Source organism: Cavia porcellus, unplaced genomic scaffold (assembly GCF_034190915.1).
Source record: "Cavia porcellus strain 051 isolate PalLab524CR breed Dunkin Hartley unplaced genomic scaffold, mCavPor4.1 scaffold_17, whole genome shotgun sequence".
In the NCBI taxonomy this organism is placed as follows: Eukaryota; Metazoa; Chordata; class Mammalia; order Rodentia; family Caviidae; genus Cavia; species Cavia porcellus.
In genome coordinates, this window is record NW_026947500.1 from 69,286,085 (window position 1) to 69,311,503 (window position 25,419).

At 35.5% G+C, this 25,419-nt stretch overlaps 1 protein-coding gene across 1 annotated transcript; it reads right to left on the reverse strand.

Moving 5' to 3' along the window:
• Positions 1–2,554: 2,554 nt before the first annotated feature.
• Positions 2,555–10,166, reverse strand: LOC100716307 (olfactory receptor 7E24-like). Its single transcript, XM_004999819.2, has 2 exons — positions 10,145–10,166; positions 2,555–3,498 (listed from the first exon to the last, which is right to left on the reverse strand). The coding sequence occupies exon 2, from the start codon at positions 3,476–3,478 to the stop codon at positions 2,555–2,557; it is 924 nt and encodes a 307-aa protein (XP_004999876.1). The 5' UTR covers positions 3,479–3,498; positions 10,145–10,166.
• Positions 10,167–25,419: the final 15,253 nt, after the last annotated feature.

The window sequence follows — 25,419 nt, forward strand, 5'->3', positions numbered from 1 at the left end:
AAAGCTTTCAACAAAATCCAACACTCATTCATGATAAAAAAAATACCCTACAGAAAATCAGAATACATGGTCTCTATCAAATCTGATAAGAACCATAAATGATAAGTGAACAGGCAACATCTTACTAAAAGGAAAAAACTGAAAACTTTCAATCTCAAATCAGGAACAAGACATGTCTGTTCTCACCACTACTATAAAACAGAGTGCTGGAAATATTACCCAGATCAATTAGACAAGAAAGAGAAATAAAAGGTATAAGGATAGGAAAGGAAGAAGTTAAATTACTGTTATTTGCAGATGATACTATACATAGATGAACCCCAAAAGTCCATTGAAAGACTGCTAGATGTGATAACCAATTTCAGTAACGTAGCTAGATATAAAGTCAACACTCAAAAATCAATAACATTCCTCTACACAAAAGCAAACTCATGGAGAGAGAAATAAGAGAAACCACATCCTTCACAGTAGCACCACAAAATTAAAATATTTAGGAATCAATCTAAGAAAAGAAATACAAGATCTATACAGTGAAAATTACATTACTCTGAAAAAGGAAATTGAAGAGAATTTCAGAAAATGGAAAGATATTCCCTGTTCATGGATTGAAAAAGCAAACATTTTGAAAATTACCATTCTGCTAAAATTGTTATATAGAGTTAATGAAAGTCCAATCAAAATACCAGTAGCATACGTCATAGATCTAGAGAAATCAATCCTAAACTTAATCTGAAAACAGAAGAGACCTAGAATAGCAAGGGCAACCTGGTCAACAAAGCTAAGACAGGAAACATCACAATCCCTGACTTGAAATTATATTACAAAGCTGTTGTGATAAAATCAGCACAGTGCTGGAAATAAAGACCCAAAGAACAATGGAATATATTAGAGGATATAGAAACAACTCCCTACATAATAAGCCACCTTATCTTTCACAAAGATGCCCATCACATTCACTAGAAGAAAGATAGCCTCTTTAATAAATGTTGCTGGACAATTTGGCTTGTGTATGCTGAACATTAAAATTGGGCACATGTCTTTCCCATGCACTAAAATAAAATTGGAATGGATCAATGATCTAAATATTAAATTAGAAACCTTAAATCTGCTGAATGATAGAATAGATCAAACTCTTGAAAATATTGGAGAAGCCAAGGGCTTTATGAATAAAACCCTGATCACACTGGAACTATCACAAAAAAACAACACCTGGGACCTCATTTTATAAAAAATCTTTTGCTCAGCAAGATAAACAGACAGCAGAGTGAAAAGACAGCCTATATTGTGGGAAAATGTTTTCCAGCTGTTCTTCAGAAAAGAGTTATTATCAAGAATGTATAAAGAGTGCAAAAAATAAGATCCCCCCAAATTTAAAGACCCAATAGAAAAATGAGCATCCAAGATAAACATACACTTCTCAGATGAATAATAAATAAATATATGAAAAAAGTTCACCATCACTGATTATTTGAGAGATAAAAACTAAAACAGAAATGGTCTTCCATCTCACCCCAGACACAACATCTCTTATCACGAAATTAACCAATAACAAATGCTAGAGGGGGTGTGGGAAAAGAGTAATACTTTTCTACTGTTGGAGCTAGTCCAGACTGATATAACCATTCTGGAAATCAATGTGGAGATTCCTCAAACATCAGGAATGGGGGTTCTGTTTGACCCAGCTATTTCACTTTTGGATACTTCCCCAAAGAATTATAAACATCACACCACAGTGAAACATGTTCACCCATGTGTAGAGCTGCACAATTTGTAATAGCCAGATCTTGGACACAAACTAAATGCCCATCAACCAAACAATGGATAAAAAGATGTGGTATTATACAATCGAGTGTTACTCTGTCATATAAAGCATAAACTTCACACTTTTATAGATAAATGGATGCAACTTGAGACCATACTGAAAAGAGAAATAAATCACATGGCATCATATTGTCTCCCTAGAATGAGAAGCTCAAAGAAATAGTTGGATACATAGGATATATATATATATATATATATATATGATAATTAAAATAGTTATATTAAAAATGTCTAAGTCATTGAAAACAAAGCTTTCTGCTAATATTCTTTGAAAGAGTAATTGCAGTTATCTTGTACTCTGAGTAGTTTAAAGACAACAATCCAAAATATATTAACCACTGTTAACCTCTAATTATCATGTTTTGAAATTTTGTTTTACTTTTTTAACTTTAAAATAAAATACATCCTCAGCATTGTATCCTTCAATGTAGTTTGGTACACAAAACTAAATACATCATTTTTAGAATTTTCAAGCATGCATTCGTATCATTTTTGCACAAGCAATTCTCTTTATCCATCTCTAAAATTTTTTCAACTTCCAAAATGAAACTTCGCATCCATATGGATTCTATCTTCTCCAACTAGTTGTTCTTCTAATATGAAACATAATAAAGACTCAAAGAATTGAAATAACATAACCAAGAAAAATTAATGTATTTAAATATGAGTTGGGGTGCATAATTTCACAAAATTTTCAAATCTACATTTCAAATGGATCACAAACACCTTGGGATTACACTCTACAGCTGAGAAACCTCTTCAGAGTGCAAGTGATGTCCCTGTTCCTCAGGCTGTAGATGAAGGGATTCAGCATAGGGGTGACCACAGTGTACATCAGGGAGGCCACCATACCCTTTCTGGAAGAATAGGACACATCTGAACCAAGGTATGTCCCAAGGCCTGTTCCATAAAACAAGCAAACAGCTGAGAGATGAGAGCTGCAGGTAGAAAAGGCTTTGTACCTCCCCTCGGATGATGGTATTTTTAGAACAGAGGAAATAATTTTATAGTAAGAGAAAAAGATCCCCAAGATGGGAAAAAAGCCAAAGATGACACCACCAATATGTGTGACTATGGTTTTCAGTAGAGGATCAGAACATGAAAGGTTGAGCAGTTGAGAAGGGTCACAGAAGAAATTAGCAATTTCCATATGCTTGAAGCAGGTAGACAGTGAAACAATTGAATTATGCAGCTGGGACTCCACAAGGCTAAGAAAGACAGATGCCAAAAGTAATAAGGCACAGCGGTGTGCGCTCACAGTTACAGCATAATGCAGGGGGTGGCAGATGGCCACAAAGCGGTCATAGGCCATCACAGTCAAGAGCATGTCATCCATACAGGCAAAAAGCATAAACAGAGACATCTGTGTCAGGCAGCCCACATAGGAGATGACTCTGCTGTGAGTTAGGATGCCCGAAATCATCTTAGGGACCGTGGTGGAGGTGAAGCAGATGTCAACCAAGGACAGGCTGGAGAGAAAGAAGTACATGGGGGTGTGCAGGTGGGGGTCAGAGCTGACGGCCAGGATGAGGAGCAAGTTTCCCAGAACGGTGACCAGGTACATGGACAGGAACAGGCCAAAGTGGACCAACTGCAGTTCTGGGTCATCTGAGAAGCACATGAGATGGAATTCTGAGACATATGTTAGATTGTGCATTTTGATAATGCTTTAACAATTGTTCAGAAAGGAAATTCATTAGAAAAGTGAAATCACACAAAAATCTGCATATATTATGTATACAAATATCCCCAATGAAATTATGCCTATATTAAGGCAGAAATCTTCAGAAATTGCTTCTATTGCAACAACCTTGACTGTCATAACATCTTTCATTACTGGGTGGCTTGTTTTCCAAAGTCTTCCATAGAGTCCTACTTTACAGATGCTCTACAGCATAATGTTAGGAGACCAAGATCAGTAGGCTTCAGAAATCTATGAGACAAATAATTTCTTGAAAAACAATTGAAAGAATGTTAACCCATCATAACCCATCTCTCTTTAAAAATATTTTTCTATTGAAAGAAAATAAAATGCATTCAACTGTATGTTACTTTAATCTCAGAAAATACAATGTCTCTTATCTTCAGGTGTTGGAAATATTGCAAACACGAGTACTGCAATATCTATAAGTTAATTAGTAAATTTGGTCAGAGTCAGAATACACTGTATTCAGCTAGTTACTTGCCATAAATTTTCATCCTTCTTAGATTTTCTGATTTCTGTGCTTCAGTGAGATAAGTGCTCAATCACTCTTTGTGTATGCATAGTTTATTTAACATATATCTCTTCTTGTTGTCTCTAATGAAATTTCATCTGTATTAATGAGGTGAAAAGAGGTGCGCATAATTTTAGGTCGTGATGACCACAAATGCAGCATTATCCACACTGTACTCTCCAGAGATTAAACAATAATGATGAAAATCACATTTGATGAATTCTTTTTTAAAGAGATTTGGCTATAATTCAATGCCAAGAAGATATTTGCTAATTTCAAATCTCTCTGTTCTGTTTACTGATTCAGTATTCAATAGTGTTGTGGTAATGTGCCTTACTAGTTTTTGCGGATATAAACCCTGCTATGTGCAATGGGAGACATGAAAAATAAAGAAAACCTGGCAGAATATCATGTTTCTTAATTCTGGCTGACAGATTTTCCCAGGAATCCTTCCGGATATAAGTCTTTCATTTCTCTTCTTTCAGATATATGAAGGAATCTTGTATTCATATTTTTGTCAAACTGTACTGTGATTAAAATGGGAAAAACACAAAAGATAAAAGTACATGAAACAACGTAAGCATATTTGGAAACTCATCTGCAATCATCAAGGCATATAAAACAGGGTAAGCACATCTGTAAATAATGTAATCCCCCTTCTGGAATAACAGAAAAAGTATTTACTTTATATGGTTGAAGTAAAAAAAAAATTCAAAATAATTCAGGTTTCATCAATCATGCATCTAATATATTCATCCAGATAAATTTTAAAATATCCACATACTGCAGCCTCAGGCCATGAAATTTAATCTGAAATCTACATTTCAGGTACTTGTGTTATTCTCTTACACTAGAGTTGAGAATCACTGTCTTAAATATATTTTAGTATTTAGAAATATTCCATTAATATCTCTACAGATACATTTGCATTTATATCTTTTTTTTTTTTTTTTTGGTCTTTTTCGTTTTTATCGGCACCAGGGATCGAACTCACGACTGCCTGCTTGCAAGGCAGGCGCTTATGCCGCTGAGCTAAATCCCCAGCCCCTCGCGTTTATATCTATTTGTTAGCATTTACATCAGCTCCAATGTTTTTTAGATCCGAACAGTCACCTAAGAAATTTGGATTCTTGCTATCTTTCCAGGATTTCATTTTCTGGCACTCCTGTCCTCATAGGCATCTAGATAATTTTTCCTTTCAGTATTTCTGGGTTGTCACTGATTTAAGAACCCAGAGTAGTTTTTTTTAAAACCCACCTAAAGAGTATCTAAAACTCGTCTAGCTTGTGCAGGAAAAAAATCATTGTGCCTAAAATAGAGTAGATTACATAAAGTGATTTTATCTCTCCTTCAGCTATTGCCACCATGATCAGAGAGGTAATATCATTTAATTGTAAATTTATTATTAACATAATGTTTTGAAACTTTTTATGCCTTTCTCCTTGCCAGTCACAGGAAAATTTGTATACAGTGCATTTGTGGGTGATACTTCTCTGATTTCCAACATGTAAAGCATGTAAAATTTCAGATTATTTGCTAAAAACAGTGAGTGAGATGGTATAATTTACAACCTTTTGTTCTTCAGCTATTCCTTCAAAGTATCCCTGAGGTTGGTCTAGTATTTTTCTCTATATGACAACACACAGAAAGTTGCATCCTCATCAGATTAGAATAACATTTGCATTTTGCTCCAGTGGTGGATCCGGTACCTCACAAATGAGCCTGGGGAAATAAACATGTTAGTCTTGCATCACTGCTCTGCTAAAATATTCAGAATGTTTGTCAGTCTCTCTTCTTTCTCCACCCATAAGGCCAGAGGATAACAAGGACAATAACAGTATCTCCACATGTGGTAACTAAACAAAGTTTGGAACTTCACTATTTATGAGCTTTTGTTTCATTACAAACTAATTACATGAATAACAAGCTGGAAGTTTACTGATAAATAAAATAAACTATATCCAAAAATTACAGACTTGAAAAATATGATGTTTTGTCATGCATCTCAAGCACAAGCATACATACACCTGCTCCTGTCTCTTCACCTTTGCAAACAAATGAGTACCTCTGTTATGTTTTTATATGTCTTATACAGATGGAATTAAATGGCCAATAAGGCTTATATGTCAAAAATACTTAGTGCAGAAAAAATTAAAAAATACACCAACAGACTCAGTAAAATACAGTACAATGTTTGCTTATCACAACACAGAAAGATTTGAGCAGAGGTTCTGAGTCTAAATCGCTGGTGCAATATAGTTTCATATTTGACTCTCAAATTTTCTAAAGAGAAGTGAAATCCTGACATGCCTTAACCTCATTCGAGGCTGTGAGGAATTAGTAGAAATGGGGAGAATATAGGAAGCTACAAGAATGTCCTTCAGTGGTGGCAGGAGAGAATAAGATGCATAGAATGATGGCTTTTCTGTGGTGGCTGCAGCAGATGCCGGTCATGACTCTGCTCTTTGAGCTTTCAAAAGCCTCCAAAAAGAAAGACATGGTGAACAACAGTACCTGTCTGGAGTGACACAGAAATCAATGGATGTGAATGACAATCTGCCAGTGACTTTTCTTGTATAATTCCATATCTGTTTAGGACAGTCCAATTCCTGTGCATCATTTTTCCACCTTAGAACCTACTAAAGGTTCCATTAAAATGAGAGGTTTCCATTTTCTATAAGCAATGATAATGTGAGTAATTATAATTACAGGAAGATAAAGCACATGAAATGAAACAAACTACATAGAACAGATTGCTCAGACCCTGGAATACACCACGCTCTCAAAATCAGTTCATGATGTTATCATTAACATAACTACAACCATATGATTACCTTCATAAAACATATAGAGTTAAGAAGCATTACAGAAAGATACATTTTCTGTTGCTATGTGTGAAACAACAATGGAAATTAAAAACAGGATGTGTAGAAATCAAGTTTGAAATAATAATTCTGCTTTCCCTACAACTACCATCATAAAAGTTCCATTCCTTACAACTTATATTTTTCACATTTATTCCTCTGTACCTGACTACCTAAACTGACATAGTTGGCTAGGGGTATAGCTCAGTGACACAGTGCCTGCCTGAAAAGTGTGAGGTCCTGAGTTCAATTCCTGGTACCAAAAAAAAAAATTAAATCTGGAATAATTGTCCTTATGATGAAGAAAACAACATTTTCAGAATCCTTCCCATATCACTAAGATCCCTGTGTACTTACTGGTTGATGCTGTTTCTGTGCTAGGTCACAGCCAAGGAAATCATATCCAATGACACTTCTTTGTCTGTTGGCCAGTGAATTTTCAGACTCAGTCCTCAGAATTTAAAATAATACAAAGTCAGACAGGAGCTTCCCAATGCAGACAACCAAGGAGGTTGTGACACAAGTGTGGAGCTCCCTGGATAGTAATCATCATAGTAAAGACCTGGAGACCAGCCAATTATTGACTACTCCATGACCTTAGAGACGCAATACCCAGATCTCACAATTAGCCAAATTGGTCCATGCCATCCCCATCTCTAAGGAATTTTCAAAGAGAATAGAGGAAGGAGAGAAAAAATCAATGTGTCCATGAGAGTTTTGGGGTTTTTCTTCTAATCAGGTGAAGTTAGCACATACTAATCACTTCTGTTACTTTAAGTATAATTTTTAAACAGCCATGTGCCTATATGTCATTCATGGGGTAAACACAGATAGCGAGCAATGCACAATATTAACCATATTATGTATGCGTATTCATGACTTCCATTACATTCACATTGTTTCAAAATATTTAACATCAACTGGGAAGCTGTACCCAGAGCCCTGCGCAGACTTAGACAGCATCTCTGAGTCCCACAGGGACCAGCAACCAACAGTCATCAAGAAATCCTCAGTGAGGATCTTGGGGACTTGTAAGCTAGGTGCAGAGACCTGCCCACACACAGACAGCATCTCTGAGGTTCATGGGGAGTAAGAGTCTGTGCCCAGGTTGCTGCAGTAATCTATGAGCTCTCAGAAACACTCATGGGGATTGGAAATCTGTGCCAAGTGACCTGCCCACACCCAAACACCATCTCTGAAGCCCCAGGGGACCAGGAGTCTGTACCCATCAACCCATACACAGTCAAACAGCAATACTTGGTGAGGTTTTAAGGGACAAGGAAGCTGAACTCAGAGCCTTTCCCAGATGCAGAGAGCATCTCTGAGGCCCATGCCTACTGGAAGTCTATGCCCAGCAGCCCATAGTGAATGGAGAACTATCAGCGAGACTCTTGGGACAAGGAAGCTCTGTCCATAACTTAGAACCATCTAGTAGGCCCATGGGGACTGAGAGTCTATGACCAGCAACCCACAGTCATCTCGAAACTCTCAGGATGGAGAGTCTCTGTCCCCTGACTTGCAGTCATCTGAGAACCCTTAGTGAGGCCTACTAGTTGAGCATGTCTGCACCCAATGAACAATCCATACCTTGGAACTCCCTCTAAAGCTCACAGGCACTGAGAAGCTCTGCCCAGCTGTCCACAGTCATCCAAGAATCCTCAGAGAAGACTTCCCAATGACCCAGAACCAATAGCAACCCTCAGTGAGACCCATAGCCTGACAATCCAGCAGAACAGGAAGCAACTAGGACTCAGTATCCAGCCAATTCAGAGGAACACAGAAAAATGCCAAAACCAAAGATCAAAACACAATCTCAAATCCCAGCCCATGTAGATCAAATCCAGGAGACAAAGACATGGATGAACTTGGAAATCACACACTAGAAATCTCTGAAATGTGCATCTAGCTGAGCAGAGGCCGGCCCTGCTGCCGCCTCTCCCACCCACGTCCCAACTACCACCACTGGGGACCAGAAGGTGAGTGTCCAGCCAAGCAGAGGCCAGCCCTGCTGCCACCTCACCCACCCGGAGCCCATACTATGACTACTGGGGACTGGAAGGTGTGCATCCAGTTGAGCGGAGGCTGGCCCTGCTGCCACCTATCCCAACCAGGTCCCATACCGCCACCGCTGGGGACCAGAAGGTGCACATCCAGCTGAGCCGAGGCAACTCCAGTCCAACCCTGAAACTATGCAAATTGAGGAAGATTTAGGTTTACCTGAGAGGAGCCTGGCAAGTCTCTTTTAATCCAGGGGCTCCGCTGCCCAAGGAGGGAGCTACTGCAAGAGGAGTCCCAAGAGCACAGGACATAAGAGTCAATTTACAACACAACCAGGGGAAACTCTGAAACAACACTTGAAACACACTAATATAGGAAAATGACAAAATGAAAGACCAAAATGCAATCTCAAACACCCAACCCATCCCTCCAAGAAAGCCTAGGAGCCATGTACATAGAATAAAATACATGCCATATACCTGAAATACCTGAAACAATAGTAACAGAAATAAAGAAGCAGCTCTGGGAAGCTTTGAAGGAATTCAAACTAGAAATAATATATCAGGTAAAAGAAGAAATAATAAAAGAAATGAAGGAGATGCTGAACATATCTAAAGAAAACACAGCTAAAAAATTGGAGGAACTAAACAAAAGGATATAATCTCTGGATGAACACTATAAGAAACAAACAGAATATATAAAACAGATGCAAAGAGATATACAGGAAATCAAAAGCATTGAAAGTTGTAAAAACCACCTGAATGAATGCGAAGGTAGAATTTTGGACCTTGAAGACAAGATTGCAGCCAGTGAACAGGAAAGGAAAGATCTTTTAAAAATAACAAGAAATCAAGAAATAACAATACAACACCTGCAAGATGACGCAAAGAAAAACAATATCAGGTTGATAGGGATAAATGAAAAAGAAGGAGACAATGCAAAGGATATCAAGAGGATATTTAGAGAAGTAATAGCTGAAAACTTCCCAAACATGAAATTGGAAACTGATATCAGGACCAATGAGGCATATAGAACTCCAAATAGCCCTAAACAAAATAAAACTACACCCAGACATATAATAATCACCATTCCAGAAATTGAACAAAAGAATAGAATATTAAAAGCTGTCAGAGATAAAAGACAGATCACATATAAAGGAAAACCTATCAGAATCACAGCAGACTTCTCAACACAAACAATAAAGGCAAGAAGAGCATGGAGTGAAGTATTTCAGACCCTAAAGGAAAATGGTTTCCAACCTAGACTGATGTACCCTCAAAACTGTCCTTCAAAATTGATGGAGAAATAAGATACTTCCAAGACAATGAACAGCTTAAGAAATTCATGATCACCAAGCCAATCCTGCAAAGAATACTGAAAGACAGTCTAGATACACTTAAGAAAAAACCACTTAACAAAGCAGACAATTAAATAGAACAGAAAGATAAAGATGCAACAGCAGAAATATAACATGTCACTAATAAACCAATATATAACACTTATAACCATTAACATAAATGGTCTCAATGCACTAATTAAAAGAAGTAGACTGGCAGAATGGATCAAGAAACAAAATCCAACCATATGCTGTCTACAAGAAACCCATCTAACCCAAAAGGATACTCACAGACTGAAAGTCAAAGGATGGAAAACAATACTTCATGCAACAGGAACACAAAAAAAGTGGAGGCAGCTATTCTGTTTGCAGACAATGTGAACTTCAAACCAATAATGATCAGAAGAGACAAAGCAGGTCACTACATACTGGTTACAGGAAAACTTCAAGAGGAAGAGATAACTATATTAAATATATATGCACCAAATTCCAAAGCACCCAGTTATATAAAAGAAGTAAAATCAGAAATGAAAAACCAAATTAGCAGTAATACAATTATAACAGGAGATTTTAACACACCATTGACACCAATGGACAGATCAACAGGACAGAAAATCAGCAAAGAGATAAAAGAACTAAATCACACCTGTGAACAAATGCAATTGATAGACATATACAGAGTATTCCACCCAACAACAACAACAGAATACACATTTTTCTAAGCAGTACATGGGTAATTCTCTAAAATAGACCATATATAAACTCATAGAACATATTTACAGAAATGCAAAAGAGTTGAAAGCATCCCCTGCATGTTATCAGATCATAGCGCTATGAAATTAGTAATTAATGATAAAAGATAGTGCAAAAATCCCATAAACACATGGAAACTGAATAACACACTCTTGAGGAATCAGTGGGTCACAGAGGAAATTAAAGAGGAAATTAAACAATACATACAAACAAATGAAAACACAAATACAACTTACCAGAATCTGTGGGGTGCAATGAAAGCTGTACTCAGAGGGGAATTCATTGCACTGAGTTCCCACATCAGGAAAACAGAACAAATACAAATAAATAACTTGATGCTACACCTCAAACAGCTAGAAAAAGAAGAGCAAGTCAAGCCCCAAGCAAAAAAATGAGACAAAATTATAACAATCAGAGCAGAAATCAATGCAATAGAGACTAAGAAAACAATCCAAAGAATAAATGAATTAAAGAGTTGGTTCTTTGAAAGACTAAATAAAATCGATAAGCCCCTAGCCAACCTTATTTAAAGAAGGGGAGAAAAAGCTCAAATTCATGCAATAAGGAATGAAAAAGGTGAAATCACTACAGACCCAATAGAAATAAAGAAGATCATCAACACCTATATCAAAAACCTCTACTCTCAAAGGATAGATAACACAGAAGAAATAGATTTCTAGAAGCGTATGAAGTACCAAAGCTAGGTCAGGAAGAAGAAAAACTAGTTATAACTGTGACCTTATAATTCATATACAGAACATTAGAAATGTAAAGGCATTTTTTGTGTAATAAACCAGATTGTTAGGTTCAAAGGACTGAGTCTGAGTGTGAAATTTTATATCTGATTAGAGACACATGGTATCATTTTGTGACACCAGAATCAATCCCCTCATAGCTTGGCATGGGCCATGCCCCTACCTGAAACCATATAAGCTATCCCAAACCAATTCCCCACACCTCACAGTGCACACTAACACATTGAAGACCTCAGAAGGTTGACTGACCTGGAGGGGAGTTTCCAGCATACAGGGTTCAGAAGATCTGTAACCAACAAAGAAACAAACTGGGCCTCTTTTATACACTTGTATGGAAAGAACAAAAAGTATGGGAAGAGGGAGCAACACGAAATTGTCCTCAGTCTCCAATCCTGAGAACATTGATCTAGGAAAGTTAAATGCAAAGGAGAATGAGGACAGGAAATATGCAGTATCAGACAAGGCACCAATAGACATAAAATGATATCTTTGGGACCTCATAGTGAAGTATTTAACCAAGTAAAGCAAGATATAAGTAGAATAGTAAAAGAAATGTTAAGCACCTCCCAAGAAAAAAAAACTGATGGAAGAATGGAAGAACAAAAAGGGGGGGGAATTGTTTGATGGAGAAAATAGAGAAAATGTAGAATACATGAAACAGGTTTAAGGAGATTACCAGGAAATCAAAAACTCCATTGAAAGCTGGCAAAACTGCTTGAAAGGTAAATGGAGTTCTATATAGAATAGATTATCTAAATAGATTATCTAAACTATACTAGTTTATAGATTATACTAACGAATAGATTATCTAAACTTAAGGAAAGGTTTGCAATGTGGGAGCATGAAAGGAAGAATTTCGTAAAAACAACAATGACACAAGCAGTAAAAATACAAAGGCTAGAAGATGACAAGAGGATCTATAACTTAAGAATAAAGAATGTGACTGAAGAAGCAGTGGTACAAACAAAGGAACTACAAGGTCTATTCACAGAAATAATTAAGGAAAACTTCCCAAACATAGGAAAAGGAAAAGATATTCAGATGTATGAGACATATAGAACTCCATTTACCTACAACCAAAACAGAGGTACACCCAGGCATATAATAATCATGATCCCCAAAATCCAATATAAGAATAGAATATTACAAGCTGTCAGAGACAAGAAACAGATTACTTATAAGGGAAAGCCCATCATGCTTACAGCAGACTTTTTAACAAAAATAATCAAATCAAGAAGATATTGGAACAAAGTATTTCAAGCCCTGAGAGAAAATAACCTCCAAACCAGATTTATTTACCCTGAAATATTGTCTCTAGAAATTAATGGAGGAACAAGATGCTTCCAAGACAAAGAGGACCTGAGGGAATTCACAACCACAAATTCAATTCTACAAAGACTACTACAGGGCATTCTAGAGAGAGAGAAAAGTACCGGATTTCCAGGAACAGTGGCAGAGAGTCCTCAATGAATGGAGCAGAAAGAAAAATGAAGAAGACAGACAACTAATGACAGAAAGAAAGCATTACAGAAATGAGGCAGAGAAAGTTGTCTATAATCTCTAAGATAGTTGGCCTTGATACACTAAATTAAAAAAAGAAGAATAAAGAGAAAATCACAGGCAGAGTAGATTAGTAGGTAGGGTCCACCGAGATGCTCTTTATAGGGTATATAATTAACGTAAAAATGATATATGGACCAAATATCAAATATGAGTAAACAATGCTCTATGTGACAGGGAACAAGGGAGTAATAGGGGTAACTAGACCAGTATTTGTGGATAGTTTGAAAAGGCAGGCTTTAATAGGTAAAGGAATGCAACCAGAGATAAGTTTAGGAGAGAGAACATTTGGAACCACTTAGGTAAATAGCAGGTTGCCCCCCCCCCCGGAATTTAAAATAGAGGATGTTGGTGAGATCCAAAAATGCACAGTACACCCTGGGGGAGTGAAAGGAGAGGAATGGTTTTTAAAAAGACAGCAGAAGATGTTGTTAATAGTGTATCAGAAATTAAGCCCATATTACTCACACCACTCTGCTTAGATAGAACTTATTCTGTCCCACTTTGTCTACAAGCACTAGATCTGAGGGCACAGACAGCTATCCCCAAAGTATCAGGATATAGCACAACTGTTAACTTTAACTTCCTATTAACTTAATCTGGAGCCCTGTATAACTTACACTGTTTTATCATGACTGCTCCTAGTTAAATCTGGTTTGTTTGATTACTATCTATTTTCAACAGATTTTATTAAAAACTGCTATGATTGATAGCATCAAGTCGGAGAGTATAGGCAGGTACACTGAAAATGACAAGATTCACTCTGATACCCATTCTGGTTTGTTTACTACCAGGTTTGTAGTTTTACTCAATCTACAAAGTTGTGGTTCTACTAACACTGTTATGTACTTATATATCCAATTATATTATATCTGGTGATATAGCCAATTCTATCAAAGATAACAAGACACAGCACAGGAATCACGGTAGAACTACTGTACAGTGGTTTACTATGTCTTTCATTTTATGTGTCTATAGGAATATGTTTTTTTTCCTGTGCTGCTTTGTTTTGTTTCTCTCTCTAATATAGAAAGGATAGAAACACATATTAAGACTAATGCATAATTAAAACCACACTGAGATACCATCTCACTCCTGAAAGAATGGCCAGGATCAAGAAAACCGACAACAAATGCTGGAGAGGCTGTGGGGAAAAAGGAACTCTCCTGCACTGCTGGTGGGAGTGTAGACTGGTACAGCCTTTGTGGAGATCTGTCTGGAGATTTCTCAAAAAGTTGGGACTGGAAATCCCATTTATTCCAGCTATTCCACTTCTAGGCATATTCCCAGAAGAACTGAAAGCATCATACCACAGGGATATATGTGAACCTATGTTTATAGCAGCACAATTTGTAATCGCCAGATCTTGGAAACAACCCAAGTGCCCATCAACTGAGGAATGGATAAAAAAGTTGTGGTATTTCTATACAATGGAGTATTATTCAGCTATAAAGAAGGATCACATTGAGATATTTATCAATAAATGGGCACAGCTTGAGACCATACTCATAAGTGAAATAAATCAATCTCGCATGTGTGAATACCGAATAGTTTCCCTAATGTAAGTAATGATTCAAACATATAAAAATATGTGGTAATCATGATTCCCCATTATGTGGCCTTGAAGCCTTATAAAGTTTTCACTCATTAATTAGAAAGGCTTTATTCTGGGCTTCTTGATATGAAAATATTTGAAGCTAGAGTATATGAAGTTTTACCCAAATATTTCAAGGAAAAAGACACTATGGTAACTACTATTAAGTCAGGTTATAAGGTGGTGAAGTACTAGGTTATTGAAACAGTCATGCTGTGACCTCTATTGTTATATTGTTATGTCCTGTTTTATCTCAATCTCCCCCTTATTGTTTCAAAAAAAATTATTTAGTCATTTCTTATGTTTGTCTTAATTAAAGAAAAAATTCAAAAAAAATTAGGATATATAAATAGTAACTCTTTTCGATTTCCTATTAACTTGTTTTGAAGTCCTGTAGTACTCCCACGATCTTGTTTTGACTGATTAGACTCTGTTCCATTCTATATGATACTATCAAGTTTGAAGACATAGGCAACTACTTTGAAGACAATAAGATTCACTAAGATACCCATTCTGGTTTGACTATTGTCTTCTTTGGAAGTCCTGTAATGTTTACAATGCCTAAGTTTTATTGGTCTTGTTCTCTACTGTTTTGTCCAACTTTATAATATCTAATAAGATAGACAATTCTTTTTAAGGAAACAAGGGACAACGTTGATAACCATTGTTGATAAACTTGTACTCTGTTCTACACCATGTGCTATGTCTATCCTTGGTATTGACTGACAGCTTTGTTTTGCCATATTTGACTGTATTCTTCCCCCCCCCCCAAAGAAAGTAATAAGCACTAAGGAGTAATAAAATCCAAGATGTGTAAATTTTGTTGTAAAAAAGAGAGGGAAAAAAAAAAGAAAAAGAGCTCTAACGGATGTAACAGCAAGTGTGTTTGGGGGTGTTAAATAGCTGACTTTATCAATGTTTTTGGAACAGTGAACACAGCTGTTTGCAGTCTCCCTGTTTGAATGTCCACCTTGTGTTCTTTGATACTGTGATTTGAGGAACTATTTTCAAGAAAATAGTGTGTAATCTACTAGCAGGTAATTTCTTACTGTTATGGTTTTTTGTTTTGTTTTGTTTTGTTTTGTTTTGTTTTGTTTTGTTTTGTTTTGTAGTTCTGTATTGCGTGTACCCTTACGCCGCTTTGGTTTGTTTTGTGTTTTTCTCTTTTTCCTCTTAAATAAAAAAAAAAAGACTAATGCATGCAGAGAACCTATAAACAGTTTACGAGAACTGATCTTATGACACATGATGAAATGAACAAATACTTTGAAGAAAAAGAGACACTACAGTACCCAGGGCTGACCCTGGAGTGTCATGATGTGAAATCCAGCAATACCAGTATTCTTTGTTCAGAGTGATTCTACCTGACTTTGGTTTGTTTAATATCAACCTAAATGAAGATATAGATAACTGCATGTATGTTTAAATGTACAGGATTGAAAACCATGATGCCAAGATTTATTAGATAGTTGAACAGAACTCTTTGCAGTCTCACTATTTGAATTCCAACTAACATGTTCCACTTTTGTATCTTGAACAATTATTTGTAAGAGGACAATATGTAAACATCAACTAGTGATTTATTACTGTTTATTTTTTCTTTGAAAGTATGTATTATTTCTACCCATTTTGTTTAGTCTTCTTTAAATAAAATCAGTTTTAAAAATTAAACAAATAAAATAAAAAAAGAAAGTGAAAGGGGAGCAACTGTCTAAAATGGGAAGGCAGTGGCCATTGTTTATCTTTTATCATGATTTGAAATCCATACAGTTTTCATGGTTCTGTTTAGTTTGTGTTTATTGTGTTCCAGTTTTTCTTTTTGCATTAGATATGATAGTATGGGTAGCTAAACCAAAGTTAGCAGGATATATTATTGTACCCATTTTTTATTTCCTATTAACTTGATTTTGAAGCCCTGTATTGCTCTCATCATCTTGTATTGACCGATTTTACTCTATTCTGTTTTGCTTGCTAATATCAAGTCTGAGGGTATAGGCAACTACTTTGAAGACAAAAAGATTCACTATGATACCCAATGATACCCATTCTGCTTTAACTATTAACTTCTTTTGAAGTCTTTTAATGTCTACAATATTTCATCTATATTGGTTTTGTTTAATTTCATGATACCTGATGATATGGGCAATTCTTTTGAAGATATCAAGAGGCAATATGGTAACCACTGTTGATTACTTTGTATTCTGTTTTTACATCATGTACTATGTCCATCATTTTGATTTGACTGACTCTATTTTTTTTGTCACATTTGGTTTTATTCTTTTCAAAAAAAGTAATAAAAACTGAAGGAGTAATAAAACCCAAATTGTGTAATTGTTATTAAAAAATAGAGAGGAAAACAAAGTATACTACAGAATATAACTGCATATATGTTTAAGTGTGTAAGATAGATAACCACATTACTAAGTTTTTGTTGAATTATTGAACAGAACTGTTTGCAATTTTACTATTTGAATGTCCACTTTGTATGCTTTAATTTTGTAACTTGAACAACTATTTCTAAGATGATGATATGTAATCTATCAACTAGTGATTGTTTAGTGTTTTTTTGAAATTCTATATTATTTCTACAATTGTTTTCTGTTTTCATTTTTTTCTCTTTAAATAAAATTTAAAAAAATAATTTGACTTTATTAACTTGTGATCCCAAATCATGATTGTCCTCATCTTTAGCAGGTCATTTCATTTTTGTCTTCATGTATGCAAATCCTGGGGATTTGGGGATGCATGCCCAAGTTTGTCTTTTCAGTTTTCCTGGTGTCTACATGCTACTTGACATGAAGATTGCATTAATAATTCAAATATCAGTTAAATATCACCACACTTTTTCTTTGCTCATAGAAATAAATCTTGAATGATGAATTCCTCACAGTGGAAACTTTTTTGCCTATGTATTCTTTCATCCAACGATGACTTGATGGGTCAGTGATCAGACATAACAGTCCTTGTATCTACCTCAGAAACTCTAGCAACTCAGTATTTGGAAAAACAATAAAACATTCAAGAGATTTCATAAATAGGAAAAAAAATCAGAGCCATGGGGGGTAATCCCATTGCTTTCCTTTTAGATCATCCAGCTTTTCAGTGACTATGAGATATCTACTGATTTTTATAAAAAAATTTGTATGAATTATTATTAATGGTGAAAATCCATCTTTCTTTCATTCAATAAAGTGTTTGGTCAGATGAAATGTTCTCAGTTTTCAGTAATGTGATCTGATAGGACTATATATATATATATATATATATATATATATATATATTCAATAATATTGTCCTTATACAAGCTATTGTCAAATGGCTAAGGTGAGTATTGAAATTAATAAAGAGTATTGAATTAAAAGGCACATTGTGCCTTAAATTAATTTGCCATTGTCTTGAACATATTTATGACATCGTTGAGTCTTTCGTGTCTCTAGTAGTTCTGTGATGACTGCCTAAATTGATTGTGTTTAATTTTCCTGGTCATTTTGACTAGAAGTCACATGGTGCCAGATTTGATGAGTAAGTTGCATAAGGACACACCACAGTCTGTCAATAGCATGCCTTTCCATTGGACAAAACGCAGCAGGAGCATTCACAGTATTTTCATCACAAAATTTAAAATACTCATGCAGAGCTGTCAGTAACTCAAATTTCACACCTGAATAGAAAATAGAAATTTCTGCTATTATGTCTGTGAATAGTCTTTTTACTAAATTAAATAATAATAGGTAATGTTCTCATGAAACATTTTCAAATCAGGGTTTAATTTATTTTTTATTATTTTATTTTACTTTATTTTAAGGAGAATAGAATAAAAACAAAACAGAGCAAAGCAGATGAGAACAAAACAATGCAAGCAACACAAGAATGCAAAACAAAGTAAGAGTAAATCACCAGTGGCTACCGCTATATATTTATACATTTTAAAATTACTTTCAAGTAACATGACAATAATAACAGGTACTATTAATGTACCACTCCTAAATGCCTGAAAAAAATCAAGAACAGTGTTTCAGCTTTGTTTCTAAGAGTGTTTCTAGGAATCTGTCCATTTCTACTGTTATTGAATCTATGATAGTAAAGTATATCAAAGTAGGTATTGATGCTTTTCTGTATTTTCAAATGATCTGTAGTGATTCCACCATTTTCATTCTTTATTTTATTGATTTGAGTTTTCCCCCTTTTTTGGTAAGGTTGGCTAGGGGCTTATCAATTTTATTTATTCCTTCAAAGAACCAGCTCTTCAATTCATTAAATCTTTGCATTGTTTTCTTAGTCTCAACAGCACTAATTTATGCTCTGATCTTTATTATTTACTCCCTTCTTTGGTTGTTAGGCTTCATTTCTTCTTTTTCTAGATATTTGAGGTGTAGAATCACGTTGTTTATCTGTGTTCATTCTGTTTTCCTGATGTGAGAATTCACTGCAAAATATCTCTCTGTGAACTGCTTTCATTGTATTCCACACGTTCTAGCAACTTGTATTTGCCTTTTCATTTGATTGTAGATATTGTTTAATTTCTTCTGTGACCCATTGATTATTCAGGAGGGTATTATTTAATTTCCATGGGTTTATGGATTTTTTGATATTTCTTTTGTCATTAATTTCCAATTTCATGACACTATGATCAAACAATATGCATGGGATAAATTTGATTCTTTTGCATTTATTTAAGCATGTTCTATGGACTAGTATTTGGTGTATTTTAGAGAATGTTCCATGTGAAGCTAAGAAGAAGAAGTATATTCTTAAGTTGTTGCATATAATACTCTATGCACAACTACTACGCCCATTTGTTCACAAGTATGATCCAGTTCTATTTTATTTTGCTGATTCTTTGTGTAGTTTATCTGTGTCTTTTTTACAATGGAGTATTAATGTCCTCTGTTATGCTTATACTATTGATTATTTGATTTTTCATGTCTATTAAGATTTGTCTTACAGAGTTGTGTTCTACCATACTTGGTGCATAATATTTATGATTGTTTTGTCTTCCTTTTGAACTTTTCCCTAACAAGTATGTAGTGACCTTCTTTATATCTTTTTATTATTCTTGGGTTGAAGTTCACATCATCTGCAAACTGAATAGCTACTAATGCTTTTCAGCTTCTACTCTATGGAGTACTGTTTTCCATTCTTTGAATTTAGTTTATAAATTTCCTTTTGAGTTAAATGTGTTTCTTGCATACAGCATAGTATTGGATTTTGTTCTTAAACCACTCTGCCAGTCTGTTTCTTTTGATTGGTGAATTAAGACTATTTGTATTAGTGGTTTTAGCTGACACGTATTGGCTTATCTTTGTCATGTTATCTTTCTGTTGTTGGTTCCCTACTTTTATCCCTCTGTTTAATTGCCTGTCCTGGTAGTTGGTTGCTTTTCATTTCTATTATTGTCTTTGGAATTATGATCATTTTTATCTCTTTGTAGAACATCTTTCAGTATTCTTTGTAGGGTTGGTTGGGTTGTCATGAAGTTTTTTAGTTGTTTTTTTTTTCATGGAAGTATTGTATTTCTCCATTGACTTTGAGTGGCGGTTTTGTGGGTTTAACAATTTGGAAAGGAAATTGTTTTCTTTTAGTACTTGAAATATTTCACTCAATTCTCTTCTTGACTTGAAGGTTTGTGTTGAGAAGTCTGCCATGTTTCTGATAGACTTTCCTTTGTATATGATCTATTTGTTTTCTCTAGCACATTTTAATATTCTGTTCCTGTGCTGAATTTCTGAGATATTGATTATTAAATGCTGAGATGCAGATTTATTTTGATTATGGCTAATGCAGTCCTATATGCATTGATTGTCTGCATGTGTCACGTTTAGGAAATTTCTGCTATTATGTCTGTAAATAGTATTTTTACATCATTTGCATTGTCTCAATTTTACTGGACACCTATTAGTCTTACATTGTTACATTTTTGCATCATCTTGCAGCTATTGAATGTGAATTTCCTGATTCCTTGTTCTTTTTAAGAGCTGTTTCCTTTGATGATTAATAGTCACAATCATGTTTTCAAGGTTTAGAGTCTAACTTTAGTTTCATTCATGCAGTTTTCCCAGCTTTAAGTGAAATTTGTGATTTCCTGAATATCTCCTTGAATCTGTTTCATGTATTGTAATTGTTTCCTGTACTGTTTATTCAGGTTTTTCTTCACTTTCCTAAGCTCCACTATTTTTTAAATGTATGTCTTCTTTGTGTATATTTACCAAATCATCAATTACATTTATCATTTCTATTTTTAGCTGAGTTATTATTTCTCATTTGATTTTCTGTGCAGCTTCCTGGAATTTTTTCTTTGCTTCCCTTGCAATCATTTCAGAGATATCTAGTGTGTAATTTCCAAGTTCATCCATGTCTTTGTCTCCTGGACTTGATCAAGGTGGGCTGGAAATTTGATATTGTGTTTTGTTCTTTAGTTTTGGCATTTCCCTGTGTTCCTCTGAATTTGCTGGATACTAAGTCCTAGTTGCTTCCTGTTCTGTTGGATTGTCAGGCTGGTGGCCTCACTGAGGATTGCTGTTGGTCCTGGGTCATTGGGAAGTCTTCACTGAGTGGTGTTGGATGCCTGTAGATTGCTGGGCACAGCCTCTCAGTGCCTGTGAGCCTCAGATACAGTTCCCAGGTGTGAACTGTTCACTGGGTGCAGACTCCCTGTCCTATTAGGCCTCCTCAAGTGTTCTCAGATGGCTGCAAGTCAGTGGACACAGACTCCCAGTCCTGAGAGTTTATGCATGACGGTGGGTTGCTAGGCATAGACTCTCAGTCCCCATTGGCATCAGAGATGGATCTCAAGTATAGACAGACCTGTAGGCAGTGCTTCCTGGTCCCAAGAGTCTCACTGATGGTTCTCTGTTTACAATGAGCTGCTGGGCACCAGCTTCAAGTCCGCATGGGTCTCAGAGATGCTGTCTGAGTCTGGGAAGGCCTTTGGGTTCAGTTTCTCAGTCTCTTAGAACCTCAACAAGGGTTGTTGTTTGACTGTATGTGGTTTGTGGGGTGCAGACTCACAGCCCCCATGAGCCTCAGAGATGCTATCTAAGTGTGGACAGGCCTCTGGGCACAGCTTCCAAGTTGGTTTTAAATGTTTTGAAACAATGTGAATGTAATTGTAGTCATTAAAATATATACATAATACAGTAAATATTGTGCATTGTTTGCTATGTTGTTTTACCCCATGAATAACATATAGGCAGATGGCCATTTAAATATTATACATAAAGTAGCAGAAGTGATTAGTATGTGATAACTTTATCTGATCAGAAGAAAACCCCCCAAACTCTCATGGACACTTACTGGCTTTTTGTCTCCTTCCTCCGTTCTCTTTGGAAAGTCTTTAGAGATGGGAATTGCATGGACCAGTTTGGCTAATTATGAGCTCTGGGTATTCAGTCTCTAAGGTCATGGAGCAGTCAATAATTGGCTGGTCTCCAGGTCTTCACTTTGATGATTCCTGTCCAAGGAGCTCTACACTTGTGTCACAAGCTCCTTGGTTGCCTGCACTGGCAAGCTCCTATACTTTGTATTAATTTAAATTCTGAGGACAGAGTCTGAAACTCCACTGGGCAGCAGACAGGAGGGTCTTTGGATGTGATTTCCTTGGCTTTGACCTATCACAGAACCAGTAAGTACACAGGGATCTCATTGATATGGGAAGCATTCTGAAAAGTATGTTTTCTTCATCATAAGGACAATTATTCCACCTTTTAAAAATTTTTTTGGTACCAGGAATTGAAATCAGGACCTCACACTTGCCATGCAAGCACTGTGCCACTGAGCTACAGCCCCAGCCAGCTATGTCAGTTTAGGTAGTCAGGTACAGAGAAATAAATATGAAAAATATCAGTGATAAGGAATGGCACATTTATGATGGTAGTTGTAGTAGGGAAAGCAGAATTATTATTTCAAACTCGATTTTTCCACACCCAGTTTTTACTTTCCATTGTTGTTTCACACATAGAAACAAAATATATCTTCCTGCAGTGCTTCTTAACTCTATAAGTTTTATGAATTTGATGATATGGTTGTAGTGACGTTAATGATAACATCATGAACTGGTTTTGATAGCGTGGTGTATTCTGGGTTCTGAGCAATCTGTTCCATGTCATTTGTTTCATTTCATGTGCTTTATCTTCCTGTAATTGTAAGTACCCACATTATCATTGCTTATAGAAAATGGAAAGCCTGACATTTTAATGGAACCTGCAGTAGGTGCTCAGGTGGAAAAATGATGCAAGGAAATTGGTATGTTCTAAACAGACATCAAATTGTACAAGAAAAACCAATGGCAGATTGTCATTCACATCCTTTGACTTCTGTATTACTCCAGAAGGGAACTGTTGTTCACAGGCCTTTCATGTTGGAGGCTTCTGAAAGCTCAAAGAGCAGAGTCATGACAGTATCTGCTGCAATCACCACAGAAAAGCCGGCATCCTACACAGTTTAACTCCTGCCACCACTGAAGGGCATTCTTGTAGCTTCCATACCCTCCCCCTGTTTCTACTAATTCCACACAGCCTCAAATGAGGTTAAGCCAGGTCAGGATTTCACTTCTCTTTAGAAAATTTTAGAGTTAAATATGAAACTGTATTGCACCAGCAATCTAGACTCAGAACCTCTGCTCAAATCTTTCTGTGTTGTGATAAGCAAACGTTTTACTGCATCTGACAGAATCTGTTGGTGTATGTTTAATTATTTCTACACTAAGTATATTTGACATATTAGCCTTATAATCTATTTAATTCCATCTGTATAAAACATATAAAAACATAACAGAGATACTCATTTGTTTACAAACGTGTAAAAAAGACAGGAGCAGGTGAATGTACGCTTGTGCTTGAGATGCATAACAAAACATCATATTTTTCAAGTCTCTAATTTTTTGAATATAGTTTACTCTATTTATCAGTAAACTTTCAGCTTGTCTATTCATGTAATTAGTCTGTAATGAAACAAAAGCTCATAAATATTAAAGTTCCAAACTCTGTTTAATTATCACACTCATTGTCCTTGTATTCCTCTGGCCTTATGAGCAGAGATAGGAAGAGAGACTAACAAACATTCTGACTATTTTAGCAGAACAATGATGCAGGACTGACATGTTCATTTCCCCTGTCTCATTTCTTGGTACAGGATCCACCACTGGAGCAAAATGCAAATGTTGTTCTCATATGATGAAGATGCAACTTTCTGTGTGGTGTCATACAAAGAAAATTACCAGACCAACCTCATGGATACTTTGAAGGAATATCTCAAGAATAAAAGGTTGTAAATTATACTGACTTACTCACTGTTTTTAGAAAATAAGCAGATATTTTCCATGCATTATTTGTTGGAAATCAGAGACGTATCATTCACAAATACACTGTATACATATTTTCATGTGAGTGACAAGGAGAAATGCACAAGTTTCAAAACATTATGTTAACAATAAATTTACAAGTTACATGATATCTTATTACCTCTCTGATCATGGTGGCATTAACCAAAGGAGAGATAAAATCACTTTATTTAACGTACTGTTTTTTAGGTACAATGATTTTTTCATACAGAAGCTAGATGTGTTTTAGGTACTCTTAAGTGGGCTTTTAAAAAACTACTCTGAGTTCATAAGTCAGTGATAACCCAGAAATACTAAAAGGAAAAAAATGTATCCATAAAATTGATAGGAATAGATGCCTATGAAGGCAGGAGTGCAAAAAATTAAATCTTGGAAAGATAGCGAGAGTCTGAATTTCTTAGGTGACTCTTCAGATCTAAAAATTATTGGAATTGATGTAAATGCTGACAAATAGATCTAAACATGTATGTGTCTGAAGAGATATTAATGGGACATTTCTAAATACTAAAATATATTTAAGACAGTTATTCTGAACTCTAGTGTAAGAGAATAACACAAGTACCTGAAATGTAGATTTCAGATTAAATTTCATGGTCTGAGGCTGCAGGATGTGGAGATTTTAAAATTTACCTGGATGAATATATTATATGCAAGAGTGATGAAACCTGAATTACTTTGAAAACATTTTTTTACTTCAACCTTTTAAGTTAAATAATTTTTCTGTTATACCAGGAGGGGAATTGCATTATTTGCAGATGTGTTTACTCTGTTTTATATACCTTGATGACTGCAGATAAGATTCCAAATATGCCTAAACAATTTCATTTGCTTTTCTCCTTTGTGTGTTTTTTTTTTTTGCCAATTTAATCACAGTATGGTTTGACAAAACTATGAATCCAAGATTCCTTTATATATCTGAAAGAAGAGAAATACAAGACTTATATCTGGAAGAATTCCTATGAAAATATGTGAGTCAGAATTAAGAAACATGGAATTCAGCCAGATTTTCTTATTTTTCATATTTACCATTGCACATAGCAGGGTTTATGTCAACAAAAATAATAAAGCACATTATCATGACACTGCCAAATACTTAATCAGTAAACAGAACAGAGAGATGTTAAACTAGCAAATATCTTCTTGGCATTGAATTATAGCAAAATCCTTTTAAAAATTAAATTATCA